This window comes from Chiloscyllium plagiosum, chromosome 3, assembly GCF_004010195.1.
Source record: "Chiloscyllium plagiosum isolate BGI_BamShark_2017 chromosome 3, ASM401019v2, whole genome shotgun sequence".
Classification (NCBI taxonomy): Eukaryota; Metazoa; Chordata; class Chondrichthyes; order Orectolobiformes; family Hemiscylliidae; genus Chiloscyllium; species Chiloscyllium plagiosum.
In genome coordinates, this window is record NC_057712.1 from 138,035,274 (window position 1) to 138,048,479 (window position 13,206).

A 13,206-nucleotide genomic window follows, 5' to 3' on the forward strand; every position below is an offset into this window, starting at 1 on the left:
CTGTCCTCATGACTTGTCCGGACTTGTCCTACCTGCCCAGCTCCTTTTCCACCTATCCACTCCATCCTCTTCTCCCTGACCTATCACCTTCATCCCCTCCCCCACTCACCCATTGTACTCTATGCTACTTTCTCCCCACCGCCACCCTCCTCTAGCTTATCTCTCCACGCTTCAGGCTCTCTGCCTTTATTCCTGATGAAGGGCTTTTGCCCGAAATGTCGATTTCGAAGCTCCTTGGATGCTGCCTGAACTGCTGTGCTCTTCCAGCACCACTAATCCAGAATATCAGACTTTGGACAAGTCCTGGCAAAACTAAAGGCAGTGATGCTGGAAAAGCACAGCAGGTCAGGCAGCATCCGAGGAGCAGGACGCTGTCTGACCTGCTGTGCTTTTCCAGCACCACAATCTTGACTCTGATCTCCAGCATCTGCAGTCCTCACTTTCTCCTAATAGTGGTGATGGGCCATCACAACCAGAATTGACACATTTTTGGACCCAGAGAGACCAGATCACATTACAGGACAGCATATTATTAAGGAGAGCAAGGGTGATTATCCTGAGCAAAGGTCACTGCCAGATACAGGCTCAACTCCACCAGGATCATCCATGGGTTTCCAAAATGAAGACACTGATGAGAAGTTATGTCTGTTGGCCAGGATAGGATGCAAACATAACTGCATTGGTGGAGCTGTGCTCAGAGTGCCAACAAAGACAAAAGTTATCACCAGCAACTCCACCATATTGGTGGGAATGGCCAGCTGAACCCTGGACTCAGTTACACATCGACTATGCAGTTCCTTTCATGGACTCATGTTCTTAGTCATTATGGATGTCCACTCAAAATGGCTGGACGTGCATAGAGTTCATTCGTCAAACACAATGACGACGATAGAAAAATTGCGCGTATCTTTTGCAACACATAGACTCCCAGAAGTGTTGGCCACAGATAATGGGCCATCGTCTACCAGCAGGGAGTTTAAGCATTTCTGGTATTCAACAAATAAGGACAGCTCCATACCATCCATCATCCAATGGTCTGGCAGAAAGAGCTGTCCAAACTTTGAAGGCAGACTTAAAGAAACAGACTACAGCTTCACTTGATACCAAAGTGTCCTTGCTTGATTACAGGATCATCTTTCATGCAACTACAGCAGAATTGCCCCTGGGGAGAAGACTCCACACAGATTAAACTCGACCTTCCCAGAACTTGAGGGTCGGGAGGATGTGGTGGTGGTGGTTGTGGAAAGGCATCAGGAACACGAATGTCGGATGCAAGACTCCGCTAAGCGACAGTTTACTCCAGGGGATGAAGTTTGGTTTAAGAACTGCGGAAATGGCCCTGCTTGGATAAGAGGCATGGTTGATGTGACGTCAGAGTCAAAGAGTATGGTGCTGGAAAAGCACAGCCAGTCAGGCCGCAAGAGAGTCGACATTTCGAGCATAAGGAATGAGGGGGTTGCCCAAGGAGCTTGAGGGATAAATGGGAGGGGGCTGGAGCTGGGGGAAGGTAGCTGAGAATTCGGTAGGGAGCTGAAGGTGGGGGTGAAGGTGGTAGGTAGGAGAGGAGGGCGGAAAAGAGAGGTGAACTGTTCAAAAGGTCAGTATGAGTTGGAAAGTTGGATCTGGGATAAGATGAGGAAGGGGAAATGAGGAAACTGGTGAAATCCACATTGATAGCTTCCGCTACCCATAAACAGACCCTACCACTATGGATACATTCCCCTCCCCATCCCTATCTGTGTTCTGCAAAGACTATTCCCTTCGCGACTCCCTTGTTAGGTCCATGCCCCCCAACCAACTCACACCCCACTCCTGGCACCTTCCCCTCCCACCTCAAGAAGTGCAAAACCTGCGCCCACAACTCCCCCCTCATCCCAATCCATGGCCCAAAAGGATCATTCCACATCCAACAGAGATTTACTTGTATATCCACACACAACATCTACTGTGTCTGTTGCTCTCAACGTGTTCTCCTCGACAATGGGGAGACAGGACACCAACTCGTGGATTATTTCAGAGAATATCTCTGGGACACACGCACTAAGCAATTCCACCACCTTGTGGCCAAACACTTTAACTCACCCTCACACTCCACAAGGACATGCAAGTCCTGGGCCTCCTCCACCACCAAACTCTAGCCACCCAATGCCTGGAGGAAGAATGCCTCATCTTCCACCTTGGGACCATCCAACCACACGGGATCAATGTGGATTTCACCAGTTTCCTCATCTCCCCTCCCCCCACCTTATCCCAGATCCAACCTTCCAACTCAGCACAACCTTCTTGACTTGTCCTACCTGTCCACCTTCTTCCCCATCTATCCGCTCCAACCTATCAACTTCAACCTCACCTTCATCTACCTATCACACTCCCAGCTACCTTCCCCTCCCAGCCCCACAACCCTCTCATTTAACTCTCAGCCCCTATGAGCCACCCCGGCATTCCTGATGAAGGGCTTATGCTCGAAATGTCAACTCTCTTGCTCCTCAGATGCTGCCTGACTGGCTGCACTTTTCTGCACCAAACACTTGTCCGATGTGAGGTCAGAGTCAGTGACATTTGAAGATGCAAAGATCCTGAACAAGCACATGGACCATATGAAAGCTGCAAACCTGCAAACAGTGCAGGAGCAAACTGTGCCCGTCCTCGACAGCCCTTCTGACTTTTCCAGAACCTATTGGTTCTCCCTCTCTACCAAGCGTTGTTGATGCCTTGGAATCAGAGGTGTGTACAGCGGATGTTGCTGCCTCAACACCCTTGCTGCCTGAAGAGGAGAATGCATTTCTTCTGAGATGCTCTGGCCCAAGAGGCGACCTTCTATACAAGACATGCTGCCTGTAACAAAGGCAGAGTTGGAGGAACCTGGCCTGGAGGTGCTACAAGAAAGAAAAACCAGCTCGGACTCAGAGGGGTGGGTGTAGTGAGCATAACAAAGTTAGCCAGGTGGACTTCACAGAATATGAGTTCCCCGATTGGGGTTGTTAATTGGTCTAATCAAGGAGCCCTGGCTGACAGATAAAAAAGAAGTGTCAGATATCTTGTTCACTCCGAGAGCTGGCTCTGAGGAGCTGGATCAGTGTCATAGACTGTACATGTGTAAATAAAGGGTGACTTGATGATGGGATACCGGCCTCTGTGGAGTCAGTTCAACTTACCTTCAGTCACTCGAATAGCCAATACAATTACTGTTTGTTTAGATTAGATTAGTTACAGTGTGGAAACAGGCCTTTCGGCCCAACAAGTCCACACCGACCCGCCGAAGCGTATACCACCCAGACCCATACTCCTACATTTACCCCTTCACCTAACACTACGGGCAATTTAGCATGGCCAATTCACCTAACCTGCACATTTTTGGACTGTGGGAGGAAACCGGAGCACCCGGAGGAAACCCACGCAGACACGGGGAGAATGTGCAAACTCCACACAGAGAGTCGCCTGAGGCGGGAGTTGAACCCGGGTCTCTGGCGCTGTGAGGCAGCAGTGCTAATCACTGTGCCACCGTGCCGCCCACAAACTATTAACCTTTAATAGTTTGTGTCCTATTATTGGGCCAGTTTCTGATCCATCTCATTACATTTCCTTAAATTCCATGTGCTTTAACCTTCTCAATCAGTCTCCTTGTCAAAAACTTTGCTAAAATCCATATAAACTACATCAACCAAACACCCGCCATCCACACACCTGATCACATATTTGAAAAATTCTAACAAATTTGTTAGGCATGACCTTCCTCTGACAAAGCCACGCTGACTGTCCCTACTTTACCCATGCTTTCTAAGTGGATATTAACTCTTTCCTTCAGACTTTTCTCTCATAATTTCACTAGTACTGAACTAGTCTGCAATTTCCCGGTTCATCTCCACCACCCTTCTTGAAAAGTAACCATTCTCCAGTCCTCTGGCATTTCCCCCATGGAATTAAAGATTTGTGTCACAGCCCCTGCAATTTCCTGCCTTTCCTCCCAAAGCAGCCTGTGATGCAATTAATCTGAGCCAGGGAATTTGTTCAACAGAGCCTTCAATACCTTTCCATTTCCTATTTTAAAATGTAAAAGTTTCTCACAATCCCCTTTCCTGAATTCTGTTTTCCATTTCCCAGAATGAAGACCAAAGAGAAGGATTCATTTAACACCTTTTTAATATGCTGTGGCTTTACACATAGGTTGTCACTTCGGTCCCTAATGAGTCCTACTCTTTCCCTGCTTAACATCTTGCCTTTAATAGTTTATAAGGCACATAATCCACAAGTGAACAATCAAAAAAATTACGTGTTTCCATTTATCAATTGAATCTCAGGCAGCATTGCCAATTGCTAATAACGTACAAGTACCTGTTCTCTGCTAGTTCTTGCCCCAGGGTTGCTGCTCCTTCCCAGACTGCCATTAGGTGTCGTACCACAACTACTGATCACCATTAGCTGCTTTTCAGCCCTGTCTGCTCTGTCCAGAAGTTCCTCTATAAATTGCTGCAGGCGAACTTTTGCATTTGCTTCACGTGCTGCTGTCTCTTGTAAGAACTGATCAATCTGTGACACTTCCCTGCAAAAATCAATAGGGGAAAGAAGTATATTGAATCACAAAACCAAGCAAATGATTCCAATTCTTAGCAAGTTCTACTGATGAGCATTCAAACATGTCAATGATAGCTCTACATTTTTCTTTTCTAACTGAACTTTAAATATATTCAATGGTGAATTGACAGCTGATAGTTAGATATTAGGTCATCGTCATAGTATCACTAACTCATTAGAGAAAGATAACAATACAACATTTAAAAGGCATCTGGATGGATGCATGAATACAGGTAGTTCTCCTATAATGCAATGTTGCATTCTTGTGCAACATGGCATTATTGAAAAATCGTGATTTAGAAATAGCGCTTAAAATGTTGGCAATGTAATTGCATGACAGCCAACACATTTTAAAGGTTCATGTTTTGGAAACTGTATCCCAATTCGTCAATCATACTACAGCGAATTCGCATTAACAAAATGCGTGTTGTAGCCGAATGGCCTGGAGGAAGGGCTTAGAGGGATATGGACCAAATGCTGGGAAATGGGACTAGATCAATTTAGGGTACCTGGTCAGCGCAGATGAGTTGGGCCTAAGGATCTGTTTCCATGCTGTATAATTCTATGACTCTATGACTGGTGGTGGTTTCACATGAGGGTTATCACACCACGTGAGGGGAAGGGAGAGATTGAGGAGGGATCTCAGGGTAACCTCAACCAGTGTAGGAATTGAATCAGTGTTGTTGGTGTCACTCTGTTTTGCAAACCAGCCATCTGCAATGCAGCATGATGCCAACAGCGTGGATAAATGGGAGTGGAGTGGGCCTGGGGAAAGGTAGCTGAGAATGCAACAGATAGATCAACGTGGGGGTGATGGAGATAGTGACTGTCAAGAAGATGTGGCTGTCAAGACCCTAAGAATCTTATTTGTTTGAATAAGGTCTAGTCTCCAATGAATCCAACCTACTCAACCTCTCTTCATAAAAAAAATCCCTCCATACCCTGGATCAAACTAGTGAACTCTATCAAGTAGATAAGGGAGCCAAGACTATCCAGCTGTGGTCCAACTAGTGCTTTGTATAGTTTAAACAAGACTTCCCTATTTTTATTGACAATGTTAAAAATCACACAACACCAGGTCATCGTCCAACAGATTTAATTGGAACCTGAGAATGCAACTTTTAAAAAAAAGTTTTGTGATTTACACATGAAAGAAGTGAAACTATCATGATATTCGAACAGATGAAAGACTCAGCAGACAATCAAGGTATTTTTCAATGTATAATTTCAGTAACATCACACTGTAAACGTTTGCTATAAATTCTGTGCCTGACAACTGAGCCCTCCACAACCACCTGGATGAAGGAGCGTCGTTCTGAAAGCTAGTGCTTTCAATTAAACCTGTTGGACTATAACCTGGTTTTTTGTGATTTTTAACTTTGTACACCCCAGTCCAATACCAGCATCTCCAAACCACGACTTTTATCGACAATAGTTGTTCAGCTAAAGTTTGAGACAAATTTCTTAAAGAAACTATACATCTTGAAAAATCTCCTGACTTCTCATTTAGTTTGAGGAACTCATAGAAACATAGAATCCCTACAGCTTAGAAGCAGGCCATTTGGCCCATCGAATCCAAGCCGACTCTCCGAAAAGTATCTCACCCGGACTCTAACCTCCCCAACTTGTGCCTGTAACCCTGCATTTCCTATGGCTAATCCACCTAGCCTGCACATCCCTAGATACTTAGTATGCGGTACCGATTTGTACCTCGACTTCTGGTTGCTCTCCCTCTTCCTTAAGAATCCTGTAGACTCGATCTGAGACATCCCTGACTTTGGCATCTGGAGTCTTAGAACATAGAACATAGAAGAATACAGCGCAGTACAGGCCCTTCGGCCCTCGATGTTGCGCCGATCCAAGCCCACCTAACCTATACTAACCCACTATCCTCCATATACCTATCCAATGCCCGCTTAAATGCCCATAATGAGGGAGAGTCCACCACTGCTACTGGCAGGGCATTCCATGAACTCACAACTCGCTGAGTAAAGAACCTACCCCTAACATCTGTCCTATACCTACCCCCCCTTAATTTAAAGCTATGCCCCCTTGTAATAGCTGACTCCATACGAGGAAAACGATTCTCACTGTCGACCCTATCTAAACCCCTAATCATCTTATACACCTCTATCAAGTCACCCCCAAACCTTCTTTTCTCCAATGAAAACAACCCCAAGTGCCTCAGCCTTTCCTCATACGATCTTTGCTGGTGACCACAGGATCTCCTGTCTGTCCCTCTCATGATTGAATCTCCTGTTACTAGGGCAATTTAGCATGGCCGATTCACCTAACCTGAACATCTTTGGATTGTGGGAGGAATTTGGAGCATCTGGAGGAAACCCACACAGGCACAGGTAGAATATGCAAAGTCCACACAGATAGTTGCCCAAGGATGGAATCCAGGTTCCTAGTGTAAGACAGCAGCGCTAACCACTGAGCCGCCCTTTCCTTTTGTACTATGTTTATTTCAAATATTGATGATGTTGTTTCCAAATTAATCAGTCCCAAACTCCCAGCTAACCATTAACCATCTAGGATGGTGTGGTGTTATATGAACCTTTCTTTCATTTCATTTCATTTAAGAACTACTTAGATGAGTACTTGAAATGCCATTGCATATAAGGCTGGGGGCTAATGCTGGAAAATGTGATAAGAATCAATAAATGTTTGGTGACCAGCATGGACGTGCTAGACCAGAGGGCCTTTTTCCTCCTTTAAAAACTCTATGCCTCTAACAGCATCGTGGGTCTACTTACAAACACATGGGCTGCAGTGGTTCAAGAGTTAACTCTATACTACCTTTTCAAAAACATGTAGGGTTGGGCAATAGATGCTAGTCTAGCCAGTGATACCCACATCTTGGAAGCATACCATTTCGGATACTGTTGGGGGGGCACAACCTAAGAAGGCAAAGCCACAGCAGCCAGATTTCTGGCACTGAGCCTGGCTCAATAACTGAGAAGGAAAGGGGGGAGAATAGGAGAGCAGTAGTGACAGGAGATTCAATCATGAGAGGGACAGACAGGAGATTCTGTGGTCACCAGCAAGACTCCAGATGCCAAAGTCAGGGATGTCTCAGATCGAGTCTACAGGATTCTTAAGGAAGAGGGTACACATCAGTACCAATGACCTAGGTAAGGAAATGGAAGAGGACCTGAAAAGAGAACATAGGGAGTTATGTGGAAGCTAGAAGGCAGGACAAGCAGAGTAGTAATCTCAGGATTGCTACCAGTGCCACGTGCTAGTGAGGCTAAGAATAGGGAGCCAGTGCAGATGAACACGTGGCTGCAGGGCTGCTGTGGGAGGGAGAGCTTCATATATGTGGATCACTGGGATAGGTCTAGGGAAGGTGGGACCTGTACAAGAAGGACAGGTTGCACTTGAACAGGAGGGGCAGCAATATCCTGGATGGGAAGTTTGCTAGAACTCTTTGGGAGGGTTTAAACTGGATTGACAGGGGGAAGGGAACCTGAACTACAGATCAAATGATGGAGTAGATAGTGAACAACCAGATACAGCAATGCAGAGAGTCTGTGAGGAGGGACAGGCACTCGATAGCGCAAAGGTGCAGTCAGTGTCATGGGTTGAAGTGTGTCTATTTTAATGCAATAGTATCAGGAGTAAGGGTGATGAACTCAGATGGATCAGTACTTCGAACTATGATGTTGTGGCCATTACAAAGACTTGAATATCACAGGAGCAGGAATAATTGTTGGAAGTTCCAGGGTTTAGATGTTTCAAAAGGAATGGGGGGTGCACAGTTGCAGAAAGAGAGATCGTTGAGGAGGGTTTGTCTACTGAGTCAGTATGGGTGGAAGTCAGAAATCAGAAAGGAGCAGTCACTTTATTGGGAGCTTTATGGGAAAGTACTTACTTCGGGGAGGGGGAATTACAATGCTATTAGGCAGGAACTGTTCAGCATAAATTGGGAACAGATGTTCTCAGGGGAATGCGTGACAGAAATGTGGAGGTTGTTTAGGGAGCACTTGCTGATCATGCTGGATAGGTTTGACCCACTGAGACAAGGAAGGGATGGGAGGGTAAAAGAACCTTGGATGACGAAGGATATGGAACATCTGGTCAAGAGAAAGAAGGAAGCTTACTTAAGGTTGAGGAGGAAACAGACTGATATGCCAGAACAGGTTGATGTTAGGAAGGAGGACGTGCTGAGAAATTTAAAAAACATAAGGATAGATATACACCCTGGCCAGACGGGTTATACCCTAGGTTACTGCAGGAAGCCAGGCAAGAGATTACCACATCTTTAGCAATGATCTTTGCCTCCTCACTGTCCAGTGGAGTAGTACCAGATGATTGGAGGGTGGCAAACTTCACTCCCTTGTTCAACGTGATTTGGAGATGCTGGTGTTGGATTAGGGTGCACAAAGTTAAAAATCACACAACACCAGGCTATAGTCCAACAGGTTTATTTGGAAGCACTAGCTTTCGGAATGCTGATGAAGGAGCAGCACTCTGAAAGCTAGTGCTTCCAATTAAACCTGTTCGACTATTCCCTTGTTCAAGACAGGGAATAAAGGTAGTCCTGGGAATTACAGACCAGTCAGTCTTATGTCAGTAGTGTGCAAAGTGTTGGAGAGGATTCTGAGAGACAGGATATATGATTACATGGAAAACGATAGTTTGATTAGAGATAGCATGTGAGGGGCAGGTTATGTCTCACAAACCTTACTGAATTCTTTGAGGTGTGACAAAACACATTGAAGAAGTAGAGAAGTGGATGTAGTGTATATTGATTTTAGCAAGACATTTGATAAGGTTCCCCACGGTAGGCTCATTCATAAAGTAAGGAAGCATGGGATATAGAGAAATCTGGCTGCTGGATGCAGAATTGGCTGGCCCATTGAAGACAGAAGATGGTGGTAGAGCCGGGAGCTCAGTGATAGGTGGTGTTCTGCAGGGATTAGTTCTGCTCTTTTTATAAACGACTTGGATAAGTAAATGGAAGGGTGGGTTAGCAAGTTTGCTGATGACATGACGGTTGGTGGTGTTGTGGATAGTGTGGAGGGCTGTTGTAGGTTGCAACAAGACATCGAAGAGATGCAGAACTGGGTGATAAGTGTCAGGTGGAGTTCAACCTGAAAAAGTGTGAAGTCATTCACTTTTGAAGGTCGAATCTGAAAGCAGAATACATGGGTGAAAGGTAAGATTCTTGGCAGTATGGAGGAACAGAGGGATCTTGGTATCCATGTCCATAGGTCTCTCAAAGTTGCCACTCAGGCTCGTGGGGTTGTTAAGAAGACATATGGAGTGTTGGCGTTCATTACATAGAACATAGAACAATAGTTCGCAGTACAGGCCCTTTGGCCCTCAATATTGCACTGACCTGTGAAATCGATCTGAAGCCCATCTAACCTATACATTTCCATTATGATCCATATATTTAGATTAGATTAGATTCGATTCCCCACAGTGTGGAAACAGGCCCTTTGGCCCAACCAGTCCACACTGACCCTCTGAAGAGGAACCCAACCAGACCCATTTCCCTCCGACTAATGCACCTAACACTGCAGGCAATTTAGCATGTCCAATTCACCTAACCCACATATCTTTGGACTGTGGGAGGAAACTGGAGCACCCGGAGGAAACCCACGCAGACACAGGGAGAATGTGCAAACTCCACACAGACAGTCACCTGAGGCTGGAATCGAACCTGGGACCCTGGTGCTGTGAGGCAGCAATGCTAACCACTGAACCACCGTGCCACCCAATTTATCTAATGACCATTTAAATGCCATTAAATTTGGTGAGTCTACTACTGTTGCAGCAGGGCATTCCCTACTACTACTACTACTCTCTGAGTAAAGGACCTACCTCTGACATCTGTCCTATATTTATTACCCCTCAATTTAAAGCTATGCCCCCTTGTGCTAGCCATCACCATCCAAGGAAATAGGCTCTCACTGTCCACCCTATTTAATCCTCTGATCATCTTGTACGTCTCTATTAAGTCACTTCTTAACCTTCTTCTCTCTAACGAAAACAGCCTCAAGTCCCTCAGCCTTTCCTCATAAAATCTTCCCTCCATACCAGGAAACATCCGAGTAAATCTCCTCTGCAACCCCTTCCAATGCTTCTACATCCTTCATATAATGCAGTGACCAGACCTGTACACAATACTCCAAGTGCAGCCACACCAACTTTGTACAGCTGCATCATGGCTCCGAACCCAATCCCTCTACCAATAAAAGCTAACACGCTGTATGCCTTCTTAACAACCCGAGTCTCTCCTTACAGTTCAAACCTTCCAACCCTGGCAAAATCCTTGTAAATCTTTTCTGAACCCTTTCAAACTTCACAACATCCTTCCTATAGCAGGAAAACCAGAATTGTGTTCCAAGAGTGGCCTAAACAGGGGGATTGAGTTTAAGAGACATGAGGTTATGCTGCAGCTCTTTCAAGCCCTGGTTAGACCATACTTGGAATACTGTGTTCAGTTCTGGTCGCCTCATTATAGGAAGGATGTGGACGCTTTAGAGAGGGTGCAGAGGAGATTTAGCAGGATGCTGCCTGGACTGGAGGGCATGTCTTATGAAGAAATGTTGAGGGAGTTAGGAGTTTTCTTACTGAAGCAAAGAAGGATGAGAGGTGACTTGATACAGATGTTCAAGATAATGAGGCATAGATAGAGTTGATAGCCAGAGACTTTTCCCCATGGCAGAAATATCTGTCACAAGTACAGTGAGATACATTAGGGACATTTACGTGACTCTTGGATAGGCACATGGACGATAGTACAATGAAGGGTATGTAGGTTAGTCTGATCTTAGAGTAGGACAAAAGGTCAGCACAACATCAAGGGCTGAAGGGCCTGTGCTGTATTGTTCTATGTTCTTTTTAAAATAACAGAAAAACTGTGAATGAATTTTTGCGATTCTTTGTAACATTCTGGACCACAACACATATACTTACTGTTGTTTCCTGGCAAGTTCTTGGTCCTTCTGCACCAAATCTTGTTTCAATGTAGCCAGCATCTCGACACTCACATCGACCTGGCGTGATAACTCGGAGGCCTTTTCTTCAAGGTCTTGCTTTTCTTGACTCAACTTCACACTTTCCTGTTTGGCTTTCTCCAACTCAGAACTCTTTTTCTCAAGTTCTGTCTGAAGTTTGTCTACTCGAGCTGTGATTTTCTGCTCCACTTCCTCTGACAGCTTCTCTAGACGTTCATTTAAGTCAAGCTTCTCAAGCGCTTGAATCTTTAATCGAGCCAGGCCTTCCTCATAAACAGCATCCACTGCTGCTGCAGCTAGAGCAGCCGGAGGAGCAGCAGATGTCACTGCCTTTCTCATGAGTATATCGTTAACTGGAACCTCAACCTCAGGGAAGTAACAGGTGGAACCAAGTGGTAAATCCTCCCCACACTGTAAGTCATACAAATATCTTTGTTCTTTACCCCTGAATGAGGTGCTTTCAAATATTTCTTTACAGGACGTAGGTATCAGAATGGACTTGTCAACTCCTGAAGACACAACACTGGCATCACAAACACTGTTGGACTTAGAAAGCACGTAAAGTGTCTCGTATGTGTGATTATATTCCAGATGGGCTCGCAACGAAGACAGACTTCGAAAACGCTTGTGTTCACCACATCTTGGACAGCGGTAGGGTAGGTCCAAAGAGGCCATTCCTCAAAAAACCCCACGTGTACATTGAATGTACTGTGCATGAACAGGATGGTTTCTCATACTGATCAATTCTGCTTAACTATCTTCAAAGATAGAATACAAAGTGACAATGCAGACTGAAATTTATGTGATGTCATGGTGCAGACATTATAACTTTCCTTCAATTCAATTTGCCAGATCTTTCAGATTAACACATCTGAGTGTTATTTTATTGACGCTCAAAAGGCATTCAAATTTGTACCTGCTGGGAGAAAGAGAACATCTTACATAAATACTTAAGCAGCCGTCTTGAATTAACTTTGAAGTCTCAGGTACTCAACATATAAAATTCATACCAATCACAGATTGCATCATCCATAACTGCAGTTTAAATGAGCTAGCAGATATTAGGTCATCGTGGCTCAAACTATATTAAATTTAAATAAAAGGAATTACAATGAAATGTAGATGGAGCTGGTTAGAGTGGAGTGGGCAAATAGTTTGAGACAAAAATAAACTGCTGATGCTGGAATCCAAAGTAGACAAGCAGGAGGCTGGAAGATCACAGCAAGCCAGGCAGATCCAGGAGGTGGAGAAGTCAACATTTCAGTACACTTTAAACATTGTCTTCTCCACCTGCTGATGCTGCTTGGCTTGCTGTGTTCTTCCAGCCTCCTCCTGGGCAAATAGCTTAGCAGGAATGACAGTAAGCAAGCAGTGGTAGACATTTAAAGAGGTAATAGGTGCAGGACTAGGCCATTCTGCCCTTCGAGCCTGCACCGCCATTCAATATGATCATGGCTGATCATCCTCAATCAGTATCCTGTTCCTGCCTTATCTCCATAACCCTTGATTTCACTATCCTTGAGAGCTCTATCCAACACTTTCTTAAATGAATCCAGAGACTGGGCCTCCACTGCTCTCTGGGGCAGAGCATTCCATACAGCCACTACTCTCTGGGTGAAGAAGTTTCTCCACATCTCTGTCCTAAATGGTCTACCCCGTA

The 13,206-nt window shown here is 45.1% G+C and overlaps 1 protein-coding gene across 1 annotated transcript in view; it reads right to left on the minus strand.

The window, feature by feature from the left end:
- The window catches only part of fbxo41 (F-box protein 41), a 217,116-nt gene that overhangs the window by 198,210 nt on the left and 5,700 nt on the right, over positions 1-13,206 (minus strand). Inside the window, exons 2-3 of the mRNA XM_043675727.1 lie at positions 11,506-12,465; positions 4,333-4,540 (exon numbers count right to left, since the gene is read on the minus strand). Of these exons, the coding sequence (XP_043531662.1) occupies positions 4,333-4,540; positions 11,506-12,221 (924 nt within the window). The 5' untranslated portion in view covers positions 12,222-12,465. The remainder of the gene's footprint in view (positions 1-4,332; positions 4,541-11,505; positions 12,466-13,206) is intronic.